The sequence below is a fragment of the Muscardinus avellanarius genome, assembly GCF_963383645.1.
Source record: "Muscardinus avellanarius genome assembly, chromosome: 6".
Taxonomy (NCBI): Eukaryota; Metazoa; Chordata; class Mammalia; order Rodentia; family Gliridae; genus Muscardinus; species Muscardinus avellanarius.
Window position 1 is genome coordinate 72,659,879 of NC_137791.1, and position 27,851 is coordinate 72,687,729.

At 36.6% G+C, this 27,851-nt stretch overlaps 1 protein-coding gene across 2 annotated transcripts in view; it reads right to left on the minus strand.

Moving 5' to 3' along the window:
* CFAP299 (cilia and flagella associated protein 299) overlaps positions 1-27,851 on the minus strand; it is a gene marked incomplete at both ends in the record, with an annotated part of 643,668 nt that overhangs the window by 14,172 nt on the left and 601,645 nt on the right. For both annotated transcript variants that reach the window (XM_080697001.1, XM_080697002.1), the window contains one exon: positions 12,132-12,261. In XM_080697001.1, the coding sequence (XP_080553127.1) occupies positions 12,132-12,261 (130 nt within the window). The remainder of the gene's footprint in view (positions 1-12,131; positions 12,262-27,851) is intronic.

Sequence of the window (27,851 nt, forward strand, 5' to 3'; positions counted from 1 at the left end):
TTCTATATTCATAAATTCATTTTATGATTTTTTATTCCCTTTATTTGTCTTTGCTCTTTGAATGCTCCGTAAGCCACTTCTAAAACCTTGATGGCTACCTGCTAATTCACAAATTAAAATTTTTCACACATGCTCACTTTCTATATAAGGATCACAACTGTATCTTCTTTTGGAAAGTTTTGTTACCCACAGATAAGGAGAGTGCTAAAAGCAGTCACACATAACAGGGGTAACAAGTGAGATGACTGGCTAGGAAAGCTCTGTGTGGAAAAAGTTCTCACCTTGAGTTCACAGCACTGCACACTGTAAGGAGCTGCTAAAACACTTCTGCCTGAAGCCAGCACTAGGGCCCAGGAGAGAAAGGACCTCACACCAAGTATAAATATGAGTCAAAGAAGATATTGGGATAAGACCCATGGAAACAATTAGTGAAGAATAACTATGGAAGGAACAAAGTAAAGAAACTCAACCATGCTCCATGGAACTCCAGAATCACAGAGTTAAATGTAAAACCATGAGCACATTTGGAAAAAAAAAAAACAAAAACATAAGAAAATATTGTCTCATTCTTCGTATGGGAATATTTTAAAACATAGAAACAATGAATGAAATAAGAAAGGGAAATTTGTAGTTTGGGCCAAATAAACTTAGTTTTTTCTTACTATGAACTATTATCAATGTTTAAAAATGCCGGGCGTGGTGGTGCGTGCTTGTAATCCCAGCATAAAGGAGGCTGAGATAGGAGGATCATGGTTCTTGGACAGCCTCAGCTACTTAGTGAGGCCCTCTGCAACTCAGTGAGACCCTGTTTCAAAATAAAGAAAAAAAATAGGGCAGGGGGTGTAGCTAGGAGGCCGACTGCCCTGGGTTCCATCCCCATACTTGCAAAAAAAAAAAAGTTAAAAAAACAGATATTTAAATTTTAGTACATCAGTAAAACTATGAAAGCCAAATGTTTTGTATATATTTTAAAAACAATTTAAATTTTTATATTTAAATCATATATATTTATTAATTTTATATTTAAATTATGTGTATATTTAAATTAATTTAACATAAACCTATGAAAACCATATAAGAAAGTAGATAGGAGGACTTGGCAAGGCTTTGTTTCAAAATGAAAAACAAGCCGGGCATGGTGGCACACGCTTGTAATCCCCATGCTTGGGAGGCAGAGACAGGAGGATCACGCAGGTTCAAAGCTAGCCGTGCGCGCTGGCTTAGGAGACCCTGTTTCTAAATAAAAATGTAAAAATAGGTGTGGGAGTGTAGCCTGGAGGTAGAAGGGCTTCCAGGAACCCCAGTACCACCAAAAAATATATATATATATCTTGGGTGTAGCTCAGAGGTAGAGCACTGGAGTTCAATCTATAATACCACTCCCACCCTCACACAAAGGATAAGAGAAATAAAGGAATAAAGGAGTGAGAAGGCAGTAACAATGATGGAAGAAAATATATAATATACTAACATCCACAAGGAAGAAATGTACTTTCCCAATAATAATAAAAGAAAGTTTTGATTGTAAAATCAACAAAGTTTAAAAAGTATACAGAGGATAGTGAGTACAGGGTCTGCAGCAGCTTGGGTGTGACTGCAACACAACTTGAGGACACCTTGCCAAAGCTTTACAAAGTATACATCTTGTGACTCAGCAATGTCAAAAGTGTGTACTAAGGGAAAAAATAAACCTAGAAATCTTGTAGTAAGGACGTGTTAGTTTTAAATTTGTTTGTAGAGAGTTTATTAATTGAGGGGGAAACAGAAAGCAGCCTTGATATCCTTCAGTGTGAAATTCCTATACAAATGATGACTAATTCGTAGGCTATAATATTACCTATGGTGCTTCACAGTTTGCTTTTTTTCATTTATTAATGTATCTCGACCATCTGTTTGCAATAGTACATCAATATCAGTGGCTAGAGCTTTGACTTTTTCAGCTGCTGCATACTATTTTCTTTTGTAAGTATTGTTGCAGTTTAGATCTGGAAGGTTCCCCTCATTGGTGGTGCATGTGTTGAGAACGTGGTCCCAGTGTTGCAAGGCTCTGAGGTGAGGCTCTTAGGCAGTGCTTGGATCATGAGGGCTCTGGTCTCATGAATGGATTAATCTACCTGATAGACGATTCCATTGATAGCTGAACAGACTACTGAGCGGTAGGCCCTATTTGGAGGAAGTAGGTCACTGGACTATGTCTGAAAGGCCTTATCTTCACCCCAGTTCCATGTCCCCTTTCTTCACCCAAACAGCCATGGTGTAAGCAGCTTTCTCTGCCAAGTCCTTCTGCCGCCCTGTTCTGCTTCATCTCTGGCCCAGAGCAATGGAGTCGGCTGACCATGGACTGAGACCTCTAAAATCCTGAGTCAACATAAACTTTTCCTCCTATAGGTTGTTCTTGTCAGGTATTTTGGCCACAGCAGCAAAGTTAACACAGGATATAATATAACTCATATAGTCACTGAAAAATCATGGACATATGGATTATTTTCAGTTTTTAACTCATTCATTGAAAAATGGCTTGCCTTTTAGGAGTTCCATGGTTTCTGATATAGTACACCACTAGGAAGAAATTCATTCATTGGGCACCAAGTCAGTGGCAGGCACTTTAGATACACTATCCCTTTATAATTTAAACAACCTTTTGCAAAATGGCTGTTTTTTATAGATTTTTTTAAGAGATGAGAAAATACAGGTGGAGAAGTGCTCAAAGGGGTTAGGTAATTTCCCCTCATTACACAGCTGATAAAATATCTGTAACTCCAACTCATTTTAAATATTTCCCCTCCAAGTGGGATTTTCCTGCCTGAGCCCTGGTACCAATCCAGGACCCCTTCCAAGATGTCCTGTAGTACCCTTTCAGTTACGCTCATGTATCTGAGAGAGTCCTCAAGTCTACAGTCGCCAAGTGGGATTGATTAAAGAACTTAGGCAGGTCTTTGAATATCCTAAAACATTATTACAATACTCCATCTATATTATAGTACTCTCTCTGCATATAACCATATGTGCTTTGTTTTCTTTGAGTTTCAGATCTATGAAACTTGTTAAGAACCCATCCTCTAGAGCAACTCCATGACCTTAAGAGGTGGTTGCTGCTAATGTCATTTTTAAAAATTTCTTGATAATATTTTTTTTACTGTTGCTTTATTTAAGGCAATGTACATGGCTGAGGCCACCTGTTTATACTGAAGACATCCCAGCCAGCAACATTCTCCTAGGCCTTGTCAACAGGAGGTAATTTTCTCTTGCTGATAGCTTTGACCACTATTCATGCTGCTGTACTCTGTACTTTAATAAACCTCAACATCACTCTTTTTGCTTTGGGGTTTCAATGCCTCAGAAATTGTAAGCAGTCGAAAGGAGTCACATGAGTTAACTACATAAAGATCTAGACAAACCTATGCTTATTTATTATTATTATTATTATTATTATTATTATTATTATTACTGGAATCCAGGATCATTCTACTTCCAAGAGTATTGCTAAGTTGTTGAGCCTGGCCTCGAACCTGCTATTCTTCTGTCTCAGCCTTCAAGTTCTGGGATTCAGGGATGCACCGCTGCTCTCACTACCATCTTTGAATTATAAGTAAATCCTTAACTGAGGTCTTGCACCTCCAGTAACTCTGTGCCGGACTCAGCATATTTCCTTGTGTCTGCTTCTTTGTCATTAGAAATCAGGTGTTAGAGATCATGGAGGAAACTGTTTGTACTCAATCATTTTATCCAGCCAGGAAATTAACTTTTTCATTGTCTTTCATATTCTTTTGTTGGTGGCAAAACATTTTAGAAAGAAGTAAGCAAGCACCCATGCTCTTGTCCTTTCCTCCAGACAGCTCCAGTCTGGCTTTCCTGGGTCAGAATGCTGCCTCTTACTTTTGGCATGATGTTTGACTGGCTACATTTATAACTGGGAGCTCAGTCAATTTTCTTTGTCATGTACATTTTATTGGGATATGTACTTTTCATTGTCAATATTCCACTTGGATGGTCAAGGGTTATTATTTATATATTTATGACTAAACACTATGATATATAATCATTCAAAATTATATACTTATTTTTTCTTTCCTTCAGCTTACTTTTCTTGTGTTACACTTTAAATATAAGCTCATGCATTGAACACTTAATAACTATGTGCTTATCTCTAGGGGTTGATCCATACATACTGCATATAAAATTAAAATCAGTTTTCCAGGTCAAGAGGAGGACACGGCATTTAAATTTTAGGAGTTTTAATTCATAAAAGCTAATCTCTAATATGTAATTTTAATGTATTCCTTAAGGCCATTGATTTTAGCAGTAGTTAGTTGAGTAAATACTTAATTTATATGTGGTGGACTTTCAGTTCAGATATACCAGGTGATTGCCCAGAGGAGAAAATGTTTAAAAGCTACTTAGTATGTGGGTGTTTTAGGCCTATAATCAACCAAACATTCAGCAATTTGGGCAGCAAAACCAGAAAGTTGGCAAAGACCTCAGCTTTACTTAATAACTGCGACTGTGCCATAGTTAAAAAGCAACGTTTATAAGAGGCCTCCAAGGAAAATCCAAGGTCCAAAAAAGTTGGCGATTCAGTAAATGTCCCCTGCCCCACTGGCCCGGTATTTTAAGGAGTTTTAGGGGAAATTTTCAAATACTTTAAAAAAAGTATAGCCTTGCTTAAATTTATGTTATTTAGTATGTTTTTGTTGTTGTTGTACTGGGGATTGAACACAGGGGCATTCTATCTCTGAGATGCACCCCCCCCCCACTGCTATTTTTATTTATTTATTATTTATTTATTTTTATTTTTTGTGGTAGTAGGGATTGAACCTAGGGGCATTCTACTTTCAAGATTGGAGACCCTAGTTTTTATCTTTATTTTAAAACACTGAGTCTCACTGAGGTCTCACTGAGTTGTAAAGGACTTCATTAAGAGCTGAGGCTGTCTGCAAACCATGATCCTCCTGTCTCAGCCTCCCAAATACTGGGATTACAAGCATGCACCACCATGCCTGGCCCTATTTTTATTTTGAAACAAGGTCTTATTAAGTTCTAAGGGTCAAGTTGCTAAATTGCCAAGCCTGGCCTCTTGCCTGTGATCCTCCTCCTGTCTCAACCTTTCAAGAACTGTGATTACAAGCATGTACTACCAAGCCTGGTCTTTGTTTTTGTTTTTAATATTCAAAAGGCATTATATCAGACCACTGCAAAAAAAAATTAAATTGAGGGCCTTCACCAGAGCTCCAAGAGATTAAACTTGAACCATCTACCTCAAGGATGTGGGAATGTTATGGGTTTCCTTATTGAGGAGAGCAATTTCAAGGCTGACACAGGCTGGGATTTTAAGTTCTGGGTGGTAAGGGCAATTAAGAGCAGTCAATGAACTGGGAGGCAGAGGCCCAGCAGAGGCAATTACACCTTTTCTACTCATAGCAGCAAGGGTCTGGGGGGAGCTGCTGTTGGAGCAAACACATTAGAGAAGAGCCTTGAGAGGTGCTGCTGAAGTCTTCCTTCAAATTAAACTAAAAGGTGCTAAGCCCAAAACAGGTGTTTGCATTGGTCTAATTTACTTTTAGTTTTGCCTTGCTTACCTAGATATTCTTTTGTTCACAAAAACTAATGACTACACATTTATTTATTTGTTTATTTATTTATTTTTAAATTTTGGTGGTACTGGGGTTCCTGGAAACCCTTCTACCTCTGGGCTACACTCCTAGACCTAATTTTTATACTTTTTTATTTGAAAATAGGGTCTCTTAAGCCAGTGTGGCTGGCTTTGAACCTGCGCCATCCTCCTGCCTCTACCTCCCAAGCGTGGGGATTACAAGTGTGTGCCACTATGCCCGGCTACACATTTACTTTTAAAGTTATGAAATCACTGCTTCTCTCAATCACTCATACGCTTATCATTTGCCCTGGACACCCAAGTTCTGTATTTCAAGGCTCAGCAAAGAGAAAGAGTCCTGAGGTTTCTTTCACCTGCCAAGGAAAAAAGCACCAGAATCAATTATTCTGGTAGGTTTTAGCTAAAAATAGCTTTAGCTTTACATATGTTTCTAGTGCCTGAGACCCTAAAATATTTTAAAGTTAACCTCAACATTTCCATGATTATTTTTGGCTCTAGTACTCATTTCTTTAGAAAAATATTTAATATACGTTTATTCATTCCACAGATGTTTATTGAGCACCTACCATGGGCAGGGATGTTGCTGGCATTGGCAACACAGTGGTAAAGCAACCAGAATGAGTTCCTGCCCTGCCTTGCAAGTTTATGTTTAACAAGTTTCTGTCACATATATTGCTTCATTGGAGCATCTGGACAAAGTACTTACTTTGCCAAATGATTATTTTTATTTTTATTTTTTTAGGTACTAGGAAAGGAACCCGGGGGCAATGTAACTCCGAGCTACACTCCCAGCCCTATTTTTTAGTCCTTTTATTTTTGAAACAGGGTCTCACTGAGTTGCAAAGTGCCTTGCTAAGTAGCTGAGGCTGTCTGCGAACCGTGATCCTCCAGTCTCTGCCTTCCGAATGCTGGGGTTACAAGTGTGTGCCACCACGCCCGTCAAGTAATTCTTGAGGAGGTGATGATATCAAGAATAGATGCTACCACTTTCTCCTCATCCCTGTGTAATGATGCAAATAAAAGGAAAAATAGCAGCAGTTCATCAGTGGAAGCACAGAGTGTGGTGTATGTCTGGAGGTCATCCACAAGTCTTTGGTATATGGTCTGTACTTTCTAGTTTCCTTTGCAGTCCCAGGAATATGCAGTTAAACTACTTAAAATTAAGACTGTTGAACTAAAACTCATTTTAAAGGAATGAAGTTTGATTCCTTTATGCACATACAGTAAGGTGAAGCAATAGCTAATAAAATATTACTATGTAAAGCAGTGAATATCAAATCCAGTTAATCTTTAGGATCACCTGGGGAAGCTTAAAAATAGAGATTCCTTGGGCTATGCCACATATGGATTCGGTTTGACTCTCCGGGGGTGGAAACTGACTGGCCAGGGTGAGATGAGAGGAGGGGAATGCCTCACTGTATTGACAGGATTACTCCTTATCAAGCTGTGGTGGGTGAGATGTGACAAAGAGCTTTCATCATGACAGGTTGCATTCTCAAATAGATCACTGTTATGGCCAGTTGTGAACAGTTTTCAAAAAGAAGAGTCTGGGCTAGATAAGTACAGTCAAGGGGACCATATAGAAAGAAAATAGAAATACATCTTTCTAAATCAATGTGTCATTTGTACACACAGGTTGTATCCAGAAAGGTCTATGGAAGTGTCTTTTGATTCACTCATGGCCTCCATCTAACAGAACCCACACATCTCTGAGGTCTTTTAAATGGTTTTTGGTCTTCTTGTTTCGTTATCAGCCAGTCATCAAGCAACCATATTGAAGATGTGCCCTGGCACATCTCTTTTTTTCTGAGGATTGGGGAGAGATGAGATCTCTTCAAAACGTTAATATATATATATATATATATATATATATATATATATATATATATATTCTCTAAGTTATATATATCTCTAAGTTAATACACACACACACACACACACACACACACACACACACACACATATATATATATATATATATATATATATATATATATATATATATATATTCTCTAAGTTTTGTCTTTACCTGAATGAGCAGGTAGTTGGAATACTGAAAGCATCAACTTAAAATCTGCTAACCTCTACTTCTAACTAATCCTTTTGCACTTCACCTGGATTAATGTAATTGTGCTCATCTTCAAATTCTCTTCCCTCATCTGTCCTATTCTTTACCCTTGAATCACCTCGAAATATGACTTTCATCTGTTATTTCCCTGCATAAGAGCCTTCACTATTTCCCATCAAGTGCAGCTCAAAGTCCGCATCAGTCCTGTACTCAAAGATTGTCATGACTTCTCTAAGTTGAATTCCCATGTCACTCCTAGAGGCCAAAATAGCAGCCAAATTGAACGGTTTAAGTTTCTTTTTGTCTGTCATATACTTATACATTTTAGCTAGTAGGTTTAATTCCTGGTGGTGACTGTCTCTCTGTAAGTTAAATTCCTAATCATCCTTTAAACCCCATCTAAAAGGTTATGTCCCCCATTAGTACCTGACATGTATCCTAGTGCTGCCCCCAGATCAAAAGTCATCCTTTCTCTCACTGACTTCCCAAGGCATTTCTCTTTTGCAACTTGTCACTTTCTGCCTTATACTTCAGTTATATATTTGCATGCCTATTACTCCAAAACAAAATAAAACCAATTAGCAGTTAAAGGGTAAGGGTTAATTCCTTGCTCATCTTTGCTTCTCCTATGGAGGCTCATAATGTTTAAGTTTCAGCTTCATTGCTAGATCCTACTAATAATTAACTATGTGGCTTTTCTTGAGCAGGTCCCTTGAGCTGCTTGGGTCTGTTCATAATTCAAAAGTATGTTTTAATTTAATATTTTCATTGAGAATTACATATTCCTGGGACCACACAAGAAGACTTGAAAGTGTAAACCAAAGTAAAGATTTCTTCATAACCTCTATAAAACCTCTTTTGAATGATACATTCCTGCAAACGTTTCTGATTATTTGGATCAGTCTAGAATGGGGTGGCTGTACTCATTCTTGCCCTTAGCTTTCCATCCCATACTTGTGACATAATTTACTCAACTTTTGATTATTATGATAATGACTTGCTTTGAGAGAACCATTCAGTAATTTATCCAATTAATATTTGTGAATATTTATTAGCCAAGTATATTTCCAAATGATGGGCTCTCATGGGTATTGTTCATTTTAGTGATTGGAAGAAGAGGATAAGAAAAGCTGGTGCAACTAAGAAAGATTTTCCCGTTTTGACTATTTTATACAATCTCTTTCACCTTACTAGTGAATCGTGCCAGGTAAAGAGCACTTATGTTATAGTAAGACGCAAAGCACACTCTCCTATGGTTAATATTTCTAACAGTAAAAGAAAAATGCTATTTTTTAATCTGTTCAGATAATACTGGAATGGGGGGGCTTGTGAGTGAAAAGTGCTTCTACTTGGTTCCCCTAAAGATAATATACTGGAAACATTTTGGAGGGTGTGAATCACTCAGACAAGCATTCTTCACTCAAAAATAGAAACTTGCCTTATTTGTTCCAGATGTTATACAGCTGCAGGGAAGTTAAAACCAGTGGTCCTGTTTTTCAATGCAACCAAACTCTTATTGCATTTGGAATTTCTTAACCAATGAACTCATATTACTTGTTCTAAGACCTGCACAATTTTCTTTCTTCCACTGTTACCATTCACAAACAACCATTTCATGGGAACTACACTTCAGAATTAATGAGTCTACATCTGTGTTGTAGAAAGGAAATACATCCTGTTTACCACTGTTTCCACCTTTGATTTATCTTGACCTCTTTCATTTTAAACATAAAATATTTCAAAGAGAGTAGTTGAAGAAAAAGGAGGGTTGAGTTGTACTGTACTCATAATATTTTACATCTCAATTGTTGAAGGTAAAAAGATGTTTTGGAAAGAATTTCAAGCAAAAATTATTAAGTAAAATTGTATACAAATGTAATTCTTATTTATATTTGTAGTTATTAAAATTAGACATTACAATTTAGTTCCTGATTATCTTGTACAACTCTAAGAAGTGTTATGTTGGATTTATAAGATAGAAAATAAATAAGATATTATGTAGAAGATATACATGGTAATTTCATATCTAGTCCATAAAACCAAAATCTAGAAGTATTATTATATTTGTATTTGAGAATATAGTATCAGAACTTTTAAGGTTTTTTTTCCTTTTTATGAATAAGAAGGTTTTGTTTTATTTTTTGTTTATTTTATTTTGTTTTTGGTACCAAAGATTGAATCTAAGGACATTCTACATCTGAAATACACCCCGAGCCCTTTTTATTTTTATTTTTCAAGCAGGATCTCACTAGGTTAACTGATGTTCTTGCTAAATTGCTGAGGCTATCCTAAAACCTGTGATCCTCTTGTCTCAGCCTCCCAAGTATTGGGATTATAGGCATGTGCCACTATGCCCATCTGGAGAAGGATTTTTAAACTACAGTTTATGGAAAAATTGTAGCCGAATCATAATGGCTTCTTACTGAAGTATGTACTTCTGGACTTGGTTGAGACTGAATCTCTAAAAATTGACCTTAGAGCATTAGAGAGACTCCAGGGATCAGAAAAAGTAGACCCCCAAAAGTAGATGGAAAACATACAATTATTTTCCAGTTATAAATATGAAATTCCAGGAAGGCTATGTTAATTTATCAAAGCCATATAGCTAGTTAATATTATGTTCAGGCCAAGAAATTTGCTTACTAATGCTAGTGGCAGCATTTTTTCCCCAGAAAGTCTACCATTAATTCTTTATTCAAAAAGACAAAATATAATAAATTTTAAAATATTATGAATAAAAATTTTAAAAGTGTTCAAATACCATCAGGTATATCACTGAATAATTCTTTACTTTTATTACTCATTAACTGAAACCTTGTTCTTTCCCTAGGATTTGGGAAACTTTTCCTTCAAATTTCTTTCTGCTACACACAAAAAGGAAATGTTATATTTCATGTACTGTTAATTAAGTCTTTGAAATCTCATAATTGAATACTTTTGGGGTGATTATTTTAGCTAAAATTATATGAACTATGCTTAAGTAACAGTTTGCATTAAATTCTCCAAAGTCCATAAAAACTACAACAGTTCATGACATGCGCCCTTAAAGTATGCCATTAATTAAAACAGAGCTCCCAAATAAGTTGAGTGTGACTTTATCCAAAATCGATTCAAAGTTTTGTTTCATACGTCTTAACGAAGCTCTTCATAATTTTAAACTTTGTTATGTTTGGAGAAGGTTTATATGGGAGCCTTGGAGAAACTTAGAAAACAGTCTGAGTGTCTTTTGCATCCTCTCTCCCTTCTCCATGCATCCTGTTTGGAATGTGGTTGTTTTGGTTTGAGGTCTATTTTGGCTCCTGAGGGATGAGGGGCCAATCTGGTCCAGATGACGTTGGAGCCGCCATTCCAACCCTGGACTTCCACTGTCTAGATTCACTTATGAGAGAGGAAGAAGATTCTGTCTGGTTTAAATCACTGTCTTGGGATTTCTGGTACTGGCAGTTGAATCTACAACAGTAATCTGCTGAATTGTAGACCCTAATCTATTTCTTGTTATGTAATTTCATTCATTTATTCTTTGAACATGTAATTATTGAGTTTTTATATGCTAGTAACTATACTAACTGGATATAAAACACAGAGTTTTATTTTTATTTTGCATTTCAAAAACTTTTAGAAAAGATTTTAGAACCCAAGCCCCTTTTTCCTTGGGTCCAACCTTGCCTTGACACAATTTTTATTTTCTTTACTCTGCAGAAATAAATTCTTGTCTTTGTATTTTAAACTGATACTGTCATGTGAATTCAAATAACATATTTTTAAAATTAACAAAAAACTATAAACAACTAATGCACAATGATCTTAAACAAAATTACAATTTTCATCCACAGACATTAGTATTGATAAAGTCATAATGGAATTTCAGTCTTTGAAAATATGTAAGATGTAAATAAGAAATAAATATTCATCCGTAAGCAAATTCATAATATCATGGGACAGGTCTTTGAGCTATTTTAATAAAGTATGTTTTTTACATTAACACTTAAAAATACATTAATGGCCATACTGTTTTCAGTGTTAGTCACATATTCAGAGAGAAAGATTAGAGTTCTGGGTACAAATGTAAAATGAGAGTCCCCTACACTAAATAACTCACTTTCCCATGAAGAGCAAAAAGTGACCAGGTGTCTCCAGTATCAAAGGAAGAAGATACACTGCTGCCTGGATCCTGATCTAATACTAATGTTTGACCTAGAGAAGTGTTTCCACTTTTAAGGTCTATTTAAATCCCCCTTAAACTCTTTCTTATTAATTTCTGATAACTCATAGTTATCAGAGTTAAAAAAAAATCTCCAAAGTTTATTGGAGTTTTTTAGAGCATACATGCTCTAAGCTGCAAAACAGTTTCTTATTTCTAAACTAAAAAAAGGGGTGTCTAATATTTAATATATTTTGAGTAATAAAAGAAATACAATAAAATTTGAAGAAATAAGTATAAAACAGAAGTACCTTTGGGTCCACGTTGAGAATTTTTCTGTCTCTTTTATATTTAAAAAGCAAGCCTTCTGGATTGTCCGAAATCACTTGATAATTGGGACTTGAATTACAAACAGCAATTTGGCTGTCCCAGTTGTAAAAGCTAGAAAGAGAAACATTAGGAATTAAGATGTATAATACACAAAGGTAACATGTATATTTATTTCAAAACCTATCTGGACAGTTCAGTTTCTAGATAAATGTATAAAAACAGTATAAATAACCATGTAGAACACATCTGAGATTTAAATTATTGAAGAAAATATTAGACGGGGTTATTCACCCATCATTTAGATACATATTTATAATGATTTTGCATGATTTCCTAGTTTGGATACTCTAAGGCCTAGGATCTATTCCAGTGTTGTATTCTCAGGCAGTTAAAAGGAAAATTGATGCAATTTAAGGCTATTTGGTCCTCTGCAGACTCTTGAGGGTATTAAGAGACTGTTTATTGGAAGGGAAGACAGGTGAAGTCACCTCATTTCACTCAGAAAAACTTCAAATTTGTTTATTGCTGACTTTTTCAATGCTTCCCAGGGAGTGGGGAAACTATTTGTGTTTGAGTGGTTACCATAGGGCAGACATGATGGGCTGTATTCTAACTCAGCACCCTGTGAACTCACTCTCATGGAGATGAGGCAAGGTCAGCGAGCATGGCGAAGAGCCTGCAGCTGATATGCCGTGTGAATGATATTTCAACCCAAGTCTGAAATCTGTGTTTTGAAGCATACATGTGCTCTTTCAATGACTAAACATTGCCTTCTAGCATTTTATCTTGTTTTAAAATCTTCTGTAGAAACTTTCTATTTTTTCCACATGTTGTTTTATACTTACGGGTTGAAACTGCTTATAATAATCTGAAATCTATTGTTTTATTGAGGCATCATATTACCACTTTTCTGTTATTATATGAAAATGTAATATGTTTACCATCAAATTTTGCATACTCATAAATATATGATTAGATAAGATAGTATATTTATATCATAGGGATGAGAGATATTAGTAAGAATTATTTTTTTATAAATTTTTTATTGGTGCATTATAGGCATACATCTTAATGGGATAAAAAACTTGTGGAGACATACATTCACATATCACCCAATCAGCTCCTACCCAATCCCTAACCCCTTCTTTTCCCTCCTTCCCATTCTCCTTCCCATTCTTGTTTTCCTGATTGGCTTTGATATTTTAAGTACATTATGTGCTTTAAAGAGTTTCCCTCTTCTTCCCTCCCATCCCCTCAGATATGTCACCTTAATTGCCCCTCTATAGGATCCCTTCTTCATCTAGAGTTCCTCCTGTTACCCATTTCTCCCTAGTTTTTGCACATTAGGAAAAGTATCTGATTTCTTATTTTTTGTAACTTTCACTGTAAATGCCATAATTTTGTTCTTCCTTATGGCTGGGCAAAATTCTATTGTGTACACATCCCATAGTTTTGTAATCCACTCATCTGCTGAAGGACATCTTGGCTGGTTCCACAGTTTGGCAATGGTGAACTGTGCAGCTATGAACATGGTTGCTCATGCATTAGTTTGATATTTTGGTTTTCATTCTTTTTGGTAGCTACCCAGAGGTGGTATTGCTGGATCATATGGTAAATTCATTTTCCTTTTTCTGAGGATCTTCTATAGTGTTCTCCAAAGTGGTTGCACCAACTTGCAATCCCACTAACTATGTATTAGAGCTTCTATTTTCCCACATTGATCAATTACAGTTTCTTTCTTCCTTGGAAGTCCTTCTTTTAATCTCCAACCTTATTTCCACTTAATGAAATCCTGAAAGCCAGAAGGTGAGTAACTTTGACAAGTTGATCCAGTCGCACCCAATTTTTTTTTAATAGAGGTCACTTGGATCTGGGAACCTGCTGAGAGATGAGGCGAGGCAGAGGCAGCTTCTAGTGCTTCCGGGCCACATGGTTGCAGGAACCTGCTGGCCCTTTGCTGTGGAGCAGGCCCCAGGTCCAGCCCTGCCTTGCGACAGGCTCCGGGCCCAGCCTCCCTGGCTCCAGACCCGACCGACCCCGCCACACAGCAGGCTCCAGTCACCATCACCCTGGGCAGGACGTTTACAGAGGTTCCCATTTTTCCATATTATATATATATATATATATATATATATATATATATATATATATATTTTAGTAGGGGAAAACAGCACATTTTATTTGCAGAAGCTGGGAGCCCGAATCCCTAGCAGCAATGGATTTTATCTCCCCACCAAATGCAGAGGCTCACAGCCTCACCACAAAGAGTAGGATCTGCTGCTCCAAGCACACCCTGCCCCCCAGCACAGTGCAGAGGAGTGTGGTGGCCATGAGTGCTGAGGTCTCCTGGGATTCCAGGTGCAGCGAGCAGGCCTGGCCATGTGGGCAGGGCTCCCTCTGACTCACCCCGGACATTTTTCTTACATAGTATGTAGTCCAGAATTCCTAAGCATGTGCAGCAGGAGCAGTCTATTTTTGGGGAGATTTCTTCAAAAATTCAAGGTGGATTGGATTGGATCTGTCTGCCGCTCCTAAATATTGGCCACCGTCGCTGCTGCCTTCTCGGTCTCTATCCTAGAGTATGTTGTTGTTAAGAATTCCTATGCATGTGTGGCAGGAACAGTCTACTCTCTGATCTCTTCTGGGATGTCCCTTCAAAAATCAATTTGCTTGCAGTGGCAGGCGCCACGCTGCTGTGTTGCCTCTAATTCTGCCATTTCCCACTCTCTCTCCTATATTTCAGATAGGAAGTCATGACTGGAATTGTCTCTGTATGTTGTCCCAATCAGCTATTAAACCAAAATCTGATGTCCAAGGTTTCTCAGAGGAATGCATGTCCTATTTGGCCTCTGCCAGCTGTTGTAATAATTCTTAATTATTCATTCCCCTTTCCCACTACTCTTCCTATGGCCAATATATAGAATATGTGCCCTTTCTGAGGCACAGGATAAGGAAAAATGGTTTTCTAACCATCTCTGTTCATTCAACACTCTTTAAGAAGAAGAATCCAGCCAGAGTAGCACAAGTCTGTAATCCCAGTACTTTGAGGCTAAGAGAAGAGGATCACAAGTTCAAAGATAACCTTAGCAGTTTAACAAGGCTCTGTTTCAGAATACAACAAAGAAAGAAAGAAAAGAGCTGGAGGTGTGGCTTGTAGATAGGATGCCCCTGGGTTTAATCTCCAAACACACATACACACACACACACACCCCTAGGAATCTAAAAATAAGATTTGAGAAGCCTGTAGTTCAGAGGATAAATTCAGTTCAGCTAATTTTACTCAGCATCCATCCAAGCTGGGTTTTCTAATTCAGTTCAGTGTACATGAAAGAAGATAATGTGATTCAGTTTAGTTCGTTTGAAAAGAAGATAATATGTTCACTATTTTGCTCACTCTGCAGTTAGGAGACTGTTAAACTGAAATAGGGCACAAGGTATAATTTTCAACTTGACATATAAGTCTAAGTAATTATTTATGAGATATATTGATATAGATAATCCCAGCAAAATGCTTGAGTCATATCTGTACTTAGCAGTAGCGTGTTTTATATCACACATTCCTATCTTGTTGCTCAGACCTCAGATTAAAAGCCTTATGGAAATCCAGGCACATTTTATTAAAAATATTCTTTATATAGAAAATTAGTTTGTTTAGCATATGGTACTTTTGAAAATGAAATTTGGGTTGATTGTCAATACTTTTGTTCTCCTAAGCAAGGATGAGAAACAGGCTTCATTTCATATGCCAATTCTAATAGCTCATAATAGTTAATATTTAATAAAGAAAACTAGTAATTATTTAACAATTGCCATATGCTAGGTACTACTGTGAGCCTACTGAGTTATCTTATTTAATCTTGTCACCAGCCCCATGAAGTAAGTATAAAATTACTTTTTTTTTTTTTTGCGGTACTAGGGATTAAACACAGGGGCATTCTACCTCTGAGCTATACCCCCAGGATTATTTTTTATTCTTTATTTTGAAACAGGGTCTCACTATATTGTGGAGGGCCTCAGTAAGTAGCTGAGGATGACAACAAACCCACGATCCTCCTGTCTTAGCCTCTCAAGTACTGAGATTACGAGTGTGTACCATCATTCCCAGCTAAAATTACCCATTTATACATGAAGAACTGATAGGGAAATTTCATCTCTTGGATTCTAACATTGGAGCCTGATTTTTTAGCTAGCTCTGTTCAGAACACATGCTCTGCTTCCCCCCCATCCTAATGTTTGCGGCTACCTGAAACTCATGCACAATAATTTTTGTTATTAACCAAATGCAAATTTTCAACTTCTTTTTGGGCAGACCTCTAGACTACAACTCAAATTTTCTTTGCCGTGTAGACATGCACTAAAAATTTAGCCCATGGAAGATAAGCAGAACTAATATTCACCATTTCTAACCTGGACCCACCCCAAACTGCCATTTTCTGTTCTCTCTCCTGCCAGGTAGAATGGAGATAACAAGGTTCGAAGCCATGTGTTGGTGATATTTAGAGTTTTGTGAATCATGAGGATTTAAGCATTGACCTCACTGAAAAGGTACTGGGTTACGTGATTTACTATGACATCTACATTATTTGAAAGAAGAAGAAGAAAACTCACACATACTCTCTAGGACTACAGCAGGAATGTGGGGGATTAGTAGTTTCAGCATTATTTGTCAATCCTCCTTCACGCAGTGATTTGTGATGCTTCTTTTATTATATACTATTATAAATGATAGTATGTTTCTGGGTTCTTTCTATTCATTTATACTTATATTTATATCAGTGCTAAGCAGATAACTTATTCTAGTTTTGCAGAATATTTAATATTTGACAGATTTAAAATTTGCATTATGATTATTTTATTTTAATATTTTTACATATCCATTTGTGCATTATGGTTTCATCATAACTGGGCTTCCCTCCAGCTCCTTCTCCACTACCTCCATACATGATATTAAGATTGGCATTGATATTTGCACATATGTATAAAATGTAAAGGGAAATGTTTTATTCATTAATGCTCTCCTTCCTCTCTTCTCTCATTCCACTGGAGTTTATCCTCCAATATCTGAAGTCCCTCTGGTATTCCAGTTACTCTCTAGCTTCTGCATATGAGAGGAAACACATGACTCTTCACTTTCTTTGACTGGCTAATCTTATTTAATATAATGTTCTCCAGGTCCATCCATTTTCCTGCAAATGACATATTTTCTTCTTCTTCACTGCTGAGTGGGATTCCATTGTGTGTATGTACTTGGCACACATTTTCAATCTGTCACCTATTGATGGACACCTAGGTTGGTTCCATAATTTGTCTATTATGGATTGTGCTGCTATAAACATGAATATGCATGTACTACTATAATATTCTGATTTCATTCCCATTGGAAAGATACCCAGGTAGATCCATTTCCAGTTTTCTGAGGAATCTCTACATGGGTCTCCATAATGACTGTCCTAATTTGCAATCCCACCAACAGTGTATAAGAGTTTCTATTTACCCACATTCTTGCCAGCATTGATTGCTGTTTGATTTACATTATGAACCATGAGAGATTAAAATTTCATCTAGTCTTATCTGTTAATTTTAGTCTAATGACTTTTAGATGAATTATATAATTTCCTCAGTCATTTAAATTTTTATTGTCAAGATGTTTAGCTTTCAATGCCCATAACAGTTCCTGGCAGAATAATCAACATTTAGCTGGGCGTGGTGGCACACACTTGTAATCCGGGTGCTTGGGAAGAAGAGACAGGATTGTGCAGGTTTGAAGCCAGCCACGCTGGTTTAGGATACCCTGTTTCCAAAAAAAAAAAAAAAAAAAAAAGTATAAACTAGGTCTGGGAATGTAGTCTGGAGGTAGAAGGGTTTCCAGGAACTCCAGTACCACCAAAAAAGAAAAAAAAAAAAAAAAAAAAAAAAAAAAGAAGAAGAATCAACATATATTAGTTGAGCAACTTAATTTAAAAAAATTAAAAGTTTCAGATTATTATAAAAAGCTTTATGCTATTGGTTATTATTATAAATTGATACTATATTTTCAAGATTAGTAGTTCTGTTATTTAAGGAATTTTTAAATATAACATTTACTTTTGCATATGGCCATTCTAAGAAAACTTTTTCATTAGTGCCAACTATTTTCTTATTTATTTATTTATTTAATTATTTATTTATTTTTGTGGGTTTGAGTATGGAACCCAGGGGCATTCGACCTCCAAGCTACACCCCCTGCCCTATTTTTTTAATCCTTTATTCTGAAACCGGGTCTCACTGAGTTGCAAAGGGCCTTACTAAGTAGCTGAGGCTGTCTGCGAACCATGATCCTCTGGTCTCAGCCTCCTGAATGCTATTTTCTTTCCATTTAATTCTCTAGTTTCTTAAGTACTCAACTGTTAAATCAATAATACTAGTAGTACTGATAGGAATATGAAGTCTTCATTTCTAAATAAGTCTTGTCAATTTTCATCTTTTTGAATTGATTAGTAAAATGAAAACATAATCATTATAAGGTAAAAAGTAAGTTAAATATTACTGATTTTAGGTTTTACTGATTTTTTTTTAAATGTGATAGATTTTTGTAACAATGTTAATTTATTTTTTGTGTGGTACTGGGGATTGAATCTAGGGGCATTCTACCTTCGAGCTATATCGCTAACCCCATTTTATTTTATTTTTTTGAAACATAATCTCACTAGGTTGATGAGTTTCATTACTTGCTGAGGATGTTCTCCAATCTGTGAACCGCCTGTTTCAACCTCCCAAGTACTGAAATTATAGGCATATGCCACCATACCCATATTGCAATATTCATTTTGAGGGAAAGCTTAAAAAATTGTGTTTGCTTTGCTCATATCTATATAGCTAAAATGTAATTTTCCCCAGATAGTCAATTTAAGTTGACTTGTTTTTATAAAATAAAAGATATCATGAAAATCCCTATTAATTTAGGAATTTGGTATGGTATTTCTTGGTTTATTTTGGGTGTACAGGGGACAAAAAAAGCAAATGATTGGATGCTAATGGTGAAGAGGATGGTGAAATTAGGGATAACTCCAAGATTTGGGGAGTTCATGAAATGTCCACTTAAATAGACATTTATTGGTCAGGTGTGGTGGCGCACGCTTGTAATCCCTGTGCTTGGGAGGCAGAGACAGGTGGATCGCGCAGGTTTGCAGCCAGCCTCGCTGGCTTAAGAGATCCTGTTTCCACATAAAAAAAGTTAAAAAATAGGTCTGGTAGTGTAGCCTGTGGGAGTGTATCCCAGAGGTAGAAGGTCTTCCAGGAACCCCAGTACCACCAAAAAAAAAAAAATAATAATAAATAAATAAATAAATAAATAAACATTTATTTATTTATTTATTTATTTATTTAGGGTCTAGTATCTAATCAAATGGGAACACAAACTGAATAGAGGGAAGATTAAAAAAAATGTGATATATCCTAGCTCAGCATTGAATAACAAAAGATGCAGTAGAGGTAAAATATCAAGTACAGACGGGACCCAAAGGTAGAGCCTGGAACGATTTTTCAGTGACAGTGAAATTATGGTATGTCCATTGATAAGCTTGGCTATGGTATTTCACATAGATAAGAAGGTGAAGAAATTATAAGCAGAAGAAAACCATGTGAAAAGACATGGCCACATAAAGCATTGACTCTTTTGTGAAAAGAAGTTGTTCAGGAAGGCTCTGGTGAAGGAAAACGATACTAGAGGGCAAACAGATCATAGTGTACCTTAGATGAAATGGGACAAAGGTTGGGCTTAGTCCCATAGGATAGGTAGTTATGAAAAAATATCTTAGCAATGAGTCATTTAATAAAAATATAGTCTTAGAGATAAATTTGCAAACAGTGTGGAGAATTACTTTGAGAGTCAGTGAAACTTGCAGTACCCCAGGTAATTCTGTGTCATATTTGTGGATGAAAATGAGAGATTGGATTTGAGAGAGAATATGTAATGAAATGGAAAACTTAATGGTTATGTGAGAGAGAAAGACAAGAAAAACGTGAAGAATTACTCTGAGATTTCTGGTGTGGATTCCCAAATAGATGGAAGCAATTACTAGGATATAAAATATTAGAGAAGAAACGGAAGGTGTAGGATAGTTCAGTTTTAGAAACGGTGAATTTGAAATCCCTGTTGAGCAGCCAATAAAATGACAGCAAGGATCCTGGTTTGTGTTGTTTACTGTTCCATTTCCAACAGTTTTTCTTAGCTCATGCCTGACACATGGTAGATGTTGAATACATAGTATTTGGATAAATGTCTTAAAATTCAGATAGTTTTCCAGGATGATCTATTGATCTTAAAGCATCAGTGGCACATAAATTTAAAGGGCTGCCCAAAGAATACATAAAAAAGGATGGAATTTGGGAACATCAACTTGGAAGAAAGGAAGGAAGGACCAGCAAAGGAAGGTAAAAAAACAATAATCTGAAGTGAGAATAATCTGAAATCAGAATGATCTAAGAGACACTTATTTTGTTGCAAAAAGTAAAGAAATTAGAATATATCAAGAAAGCAAACTTTGAGAAAGAACCACAAAGGGCTGGGGACACAGCTCTGTCGGGGCCCACTTGGTTAGACCGGGATGGGGCGGTGGCTCAAGATGGCGCCTAGGCATGTTGCCAAGTCATGAGGCTCACGAGGCTGGCGGTGCCCTGAGCCTGCGCAGTGAGCCCTATCAGGCGCCCTACGGATAATCAGTGATGTAGCGCCTCGTGCTACCACCAGCCCGCCTATGAGAGGGTTAGAAATGTGCATGCCCTAGCTGTGGGAAGCTTGGGGTTGGTGGGGTGATGAAGGAGGGGTTATGAGACTGATATATATTTGCCTGATGTGTGCATTGAAGGGAAGCATTAAAGAGGAAGCATCATCAACAGACTCGGCGTTTGTGTGTTCTTTCTCAGGGCTCTGCAGAACGGAGCCTTAGGGACGTGACACAGCTCAGTTGCAGAATGGTTGCCTAGCTCGTGGGAAGCCCTGGTTCAACTGTCAGTACAACAAATAAAACAAAACAAACAGACAAAAAAAAAAAAACAAGCAAAACAAGAAACAAAAAACCCCAAGCCCTACAGCAACCATCTTGCAAACCTTAACAACTAGACAGAGAAAAGTAAAGAGGAGAGAGAGAATGAAAATAAAAATAAATAATAAAATAGAAAATAGAAAAAATAAATGAATATAAGAGATGATTTTCTGAGAAGATAAACCAAATAGAACAAAAGGAGCTAGAATAAGAGAAAAGACTCATAAAATTTCAAATTGATATTACAGAACTAATGGAACAGCAGAAAGTTCCCAGAAATAAACCCAGATGTTTATAATCAATTGTGTTTTTTTCTTTTTGAAAACTCTTTATTGGTGCTTTTTAGTCATGCATCTTAATGTGGTACAAGATGGTGGAGGCATACATGCACACATCACCCATTTTTAGCCCTTACCCAGTTCCTGCCCCATTCCCTCCCACTCCCTTCTCATGATTGGCTAAGTAGTTGACTTTGGTATGTTTGTTAATGTACATCATGTACATTAGAGAGTTTTTCTCTTCCCTCTTCCATCCCCTCTGTTAGGTCACCTCATTTGCGCATCTTCAGATTCTCCTTCTTCATCTTGAGTTCCTCCTAGGACCTATTTTCTTCCTTGGTTCTGCATATTAGGGAGACCATCCAATTTTTTATTTTTTGTGACTGACTAATCTCACTTAGCTTAATGTTCTCCAGTTCTGTCCATTTCCCTGTAAATGATGCAATTGCAATTGTGTTTTTCTTTATGGCTGAGTAAAATTCCATTGTGTACATGTCCCACATCTTGGCTGGTTCCATAGTTTGGCAATGGTGAATTGTGCAGCTATGAACATATGCATGTATTAGTTTGGTAGTTTGGTTCCATTCTTTTGGGTAGATACTCAGAAGTAGTATTGCTGGAAAAATTAATTGGTTTTTGAAAAAGATACTAAGAATAAACAATGGGTAAAGGGTAGTATCTTCAAGAAATGGACTCTGAAATACTGGATATTCACATATATAAATACAGACTTAGACCTTCTTACCAAGGGGATAAAAGACCTATACAGTGAAAACTATAAAACACTAAGGAAAGAATGGAATTGGAGAAGATCTTAGAATATGAGTTTTCATAGGCAGAATAAATGTTATCAAAATGGTTTCTCTAAAATAGTGCTTTATAGATTCAATGTAATTCCTATTAAAACACTAATTATTCACAAATCTAGACCAGAAATATAGCTCTAAAATCATATGGTACAGTATAAAAGCAACAACAGACTAGCAATTTTCAGCAATAAGAATCATGCTGGGGCATCACAATATCTGATTTCAAATTGTACTATAGAGCTACAGAAATAAAAACAGCATGGTATTGGCACAGAAACAGACACATTTGATTAAAGGAACATAATAAAAGATACAGAAACAAATTATTATACCTAGCAGCCAGTTAATTTTTGACAAAAGTACCAGAAACATACTTTGGAGAAAAAAACAGCCTTTTCAACAGGATGTGATGAAAGCTGGTTATCTATTTTTAGAAGAATGGAATTAAACCCCAATTTCTCACCCTGCACAAGAGTCAACTCAAGATGGATAAAAGGTTTAAAAAATAGACTAGAGACTGCAATTACTAGAAGAGAGCATAGAACCAATGCTCCAATATATAGATAGAAACTTTATCCTGGTCTATATTTTGGGCCCACATTGCTTAGAAGTTAAGATGAGAATTAGTAAGTGGGATAACATTAAATTATGAAACTTCTGTGTAGCCAGGGAAACCAGCAAGACTCTAAAAAAATCTACTAAATGGGAGAAAATGTTTGCCAGCTACTAAGATTCAAGACTAATGTCTAGAATATACAAAAGAAAAAAAAACCCTGAAAAAAAACCACTAAAAAACTGGTAATCCAAAGAATGGGCAATTGAACTGGATAGACACTGCACAAAAAAGAAAGGCACATAGCCAAGGCACATAGCCAATAAATACATGAAAAAATGTTCAACCTTATTAGCAATCAGCAATCAGGGAGATCAAACAAAAGCTACACTGAGAGTCCATCTAATACTAGTTAGAATGGCAATAATCAAGAAGTCAAATAACAATAAATACTGTCAAGGATGTGGTGAAATAGGAACCCTTATACACTATTGGGATTACAAATTAGTGGAGCAGATATGGAGCTCAGTGTGGAAGTTCCTCAGAAGACTGGAAATAGAACAATCAGATAATCTTATCCAGCCATACCACTTTTGAGTATTTGCTCAAAGGATTGTGTGAGTGTGTGTTTCTATTCCTCTGAGCTTTATTGTGATGTACAATTAAAACACAGCAATAAAAATATATTCAAAAACTTGACCATAAGACTTGAAACTATAAAACTACTAGAAGATAACACAGGGTAGAATGTTTATGACATTGATCTGGGCTATATTTTTATATGACCTCCAAAAGCATAGGTTGTGAATAGATAAAATATGGTAGAGATATAGTAGAATATTCTTTTGCCTGAAAAATGAAGGGAATCTTATGATATGTGATAACTTGATGACCTGTTGGATATTGTGATACATACAATAAGTCAGCCACACAAAGACAAATACTGTAGGATCTTATTTATTTATATGTGAAAACTTTTTTTTTCTTTGGTGGTATTGGGGGTGGAACCCAGGGGATTTCTATCTCTGGGCTATACTCCCAGACCTATTTATACTTTATTTGGAAACAGGCTCTCACTAAGTTGCTGAGAGCCTCACTAAGTAGCTGAGGCTGGCTTCGAACCTGTGCGATCCTCCTGTCTCAGCCTCCCAAGCGCAGAGATTACAAGTGTGAGTCACCACTCCTGGCTATATGTGGAATCTAAAATATCCAGGCCAATAGGTGCAGCAAGTAGACCAGTCACTTGCAGGGAGAGAGGATAAGGCAGAAATAGGTCAAGGGTTACAAATGTTGGGTTATGCAAGATGAAGAATCTGATGAATAGCATGGAGAGTATAGATAACAATATTGTACTGGGCTAGACCTAAGTTTTGTTATCACAGTAAAGGAAAGAGAAGGGAAGGAAAGGCAAGGAATAAAGAAAAAGAGGTAATGGTATGAGATCGTGGTTCTGTTAATTGGTTGGACTGTTGATTATTTCTCAATGTCTACATTTATTTCACAGTTGTACATTTAAATTACATTTTTTTAAAAAAGAGGAAGAGGAAAAGTCAGGAAATTTTATATCAGTCATGGACTATTTAAATGTTAAACATTATTTTCTCTTTTCCCCCTCTGTGTAGATAGCCTATAAGCAGGATGGCCTTATATTGCCAAAAGTAAGACCCTTTTAGGAAAGAAAGGGAATGCTGTTAAGAATTGTGCCAAGACAGCAAGAGTAAGCCTGGACAGTCCCAGACAAAACTAAAATCTGTGGTCTTCACACCTACACACCATTTAAACATTGCTGATTTAGACTTGCTTTATCCAATATTTGTATAAAATGCTTCCAAAGTTTTGCCACAGATTTGCCAAAAATATGATAATGGTGTTTAAACAATGCTAAAAATGTTTTCTTATGGTTGATCCTTTTTATTTGATGTTATTGCTGTGGAAAAATCTATTATATACAATTGCCATTGTGGTAAACAGACATGAAATTTAATCTAGAATAATAAATATTCTTGTTCTTTTTCCCTGTTTTCAAATAGTATAATAGGTAAATATTATATAATAAAAGTTTTCTGAAATATCATATTGCATGTAAAATATATGTTTGATAAGTCATTTTGGTTGGTAAAATATGAAATTTAAAGTTTAGTGCTTTATGTTAGTTAACTTGGCTTCTATTCATCCATATATATTGTACCTGTAATTTCAATTAGATGTTTAATAAATGCATGTAACAGTTGGGAAAATACAGGTAACTGTTGAAAAACCCACTGTACATATTAGAAAAATAATTATGAACATTACGATTCCTAGTGACAGATTGTCCCAGGCTGATTATTTAGTTTAATTCAGCACAATTCTGAACATCTATTCTGCGCCAGGAATTGCCCTGGGTACATAATAATGAACAGAAACAGTGCTTACCTTCTCAGAGCTCATAGCCTATGTATGGAGAGTCAATCATTGGGACAAAGACTAAAATACAGTGTAAAAAATTATACAATAGAAATTTCTACAAGATATTCTTTAAATATAGAGAGCAAAAAAGAATATATGTTTTGGTAAAAAGTATTTTTTGAATGGGATCTTTCTGGTGGAAAGTTTCAGGACTAGCATTTTAGAAAGGGTAATAAAAGTTATGTTAGATAAGAACTCAAGGTGTACCTACATCAATGTCAACTCTTATGCAGATATATATGAGGCATTAGAAAGAAAGTAAATTTCTGGGAGTTGTGAAGTGTGTGTGTGTGTGTGTGTGTGTGTGTGTGTGTGTGTGTGTGTGTTTTGTAGTACTGGGGATTGAACCCAGGGGTATTCTACTTCAGCGCTACACCCCTAGCCCTATTTTTCATTCTTTATTTGAAACAGAGTCTTGCTAAGTTGCAAAGGGCTTCACTAAGTAGCTGAAGCTTGCCTTGAACCTTCAGTTCTCCTGTCTCAGCCTCGTAAGTACTGGGATTACAAGTGTGTGCCACTATGCCTGGAGTGAAGTGTAGTTTTTCATTGCTCTTAATAAAGTAAAGAGAGTTGGGGTGTTCCTTCCTTTGGGGCAGTGGGCTCAGAATGAAGGAAGCAGGAGAACTTCCCAGGCTGGCTTTCCTATCATCTTAAGGCAGATAAATGGAAGGAACAGTTCACTGTGTGCAGGCCTGCACTCCACATTCTCACTTGGGTAAGAGGACAGATGGGCACCTGTTTGGCTTTTTCACCATATATGTGCTCTGAACTGAAAATGTGGAGTCCAGTACACAGGCAGTTCTGGAGGATCCTGAGAGAGAGATGGGTGGACAAATATTTAACTTCAGGACATTAGTAATAAAGCATAATGTGACTGATAGGGTAAATTTCTTAAGTCACCACCAAAGAATCCTTATTTAGAGGGACCCTACTCCAAATCAGACATTCTGGTGAAGGATTCTGTCACTGTTCTCATACACTAAATCATAAGCTAACCTCCTCATTGGACTTCAGCCCGCTGGTAGGGCATCTGGAATGTGTCATTTCTAGCCCCAAGTAACAGGGCAAGGGTGAGTGGTAATAACAGACACACTCATTACCTAACTTTCCGACAGCAGGGATATAGAGATAGATTTATGAGTTACATGAAGAGCTCTCTGATTTTGCAATTGAAAAGGAAGTATTAGAAACATCCAGCTGGGTGTGGTGGTACATGCCTGTAATCCCAGTACTTGAGAGGTTGAGACAAATTCCAGGCCAGCAAGCACTAATCGAGTGAGATCCTGCTTCAAAAAGTAAAACAAAATAGGGCTGGGGTATAGCTCGAAGGTACAATGTTCCTGAGCTTACACATACACACATACACAAAAACCAACGCCAAAACCAAAATCTAAGTGAAAAATAACATCTTGGATTATTTCCCAATCCCAAACCAAGGAGTGAGTGCCTTGAGGTCAAACTAAAATGCCTCTAGCTAGTCCCATGGCATTTGGGTTATGTAGTCACTTCTCATATAAAGGATAAGTAGAAAGTCTTTTCTCAGGGCCAAACCCTGGGGTGGGCTTGACAGGGCATGCACACATGTATGTATGTATTATTATTACTACTTTATGGAAGATAAAGTTGAAGTTACAGAATGTTCTATGTATTCTACAGAAAGTTGAAGTTAATAGAATATTCAATCTGTAACTTTTTATTACAATTAATAATTAATTACTAGATTCTTTCTGGATAGATCAAACGATCTTTTATCACCTGAAATCAATAAGGAATTTCAGAAAAAGCATAGGAGAAACAGGCAAGGAATAAACTGCAAAGAGAAGAATTTTCTGTGTGGTACTGGGGATGAAGACATATTTTTATATTTTATTAGAAACAAGATCTCAGTAAGTTGCTGAGAGCTTCACTAAGTAGCTGAGGCTGGGTTCAAACCTGTGTGATCCTCCTGTCTCAGCCTTTCAAGTGCTGGGATTACAAGCATGTGCCACCACAACCAGCAAAAGAAGACTTTTTGAGCCAAATAGCCCTTCACCTTCATAGTTAAAAAGGAAGTCACAAAGTAAGTGTTATTTCATCTCAGGGATGGCACATGGTGACCCTTCTTGAGAATTGTGTTTATTTACCTCATGCTTGGAAACCTATTTCTTTTTAAGGGTCTACCAGAGAAGGAGGGTGTATGTATATGTGTATGTGTGTGTTAAGGAATATTAAAATTCAAAACAAATTTCTTTTACTGAGCCAGAGTGGTGATTAAAGTAAACCCCCCTGCACAGTTTCTTTTTGTTTCAGTTCTGGACTGGTCACTGATATGCTGTGGATATGGAATCAGCAATTTGTAGAACAATTGCTTATACAAGTACCAGGGCTATTGCCTGAGTAAGACGTGACACACTCCACAATGGGCAGAACTGCTGATCTAGCCTAGAAAATTTCCATATACACAAAATTGTCCAGATTAAATGATGTGCTCCTTATATCAGAAACCATTTCTTGTTCTTCCCACTCCACAGGGCCATCTTACAATTTTTAATACAACACATTTCCAAGTAGATAAGACTTTTTGAAGATTTTCTGGCTTCAAGGCAACACA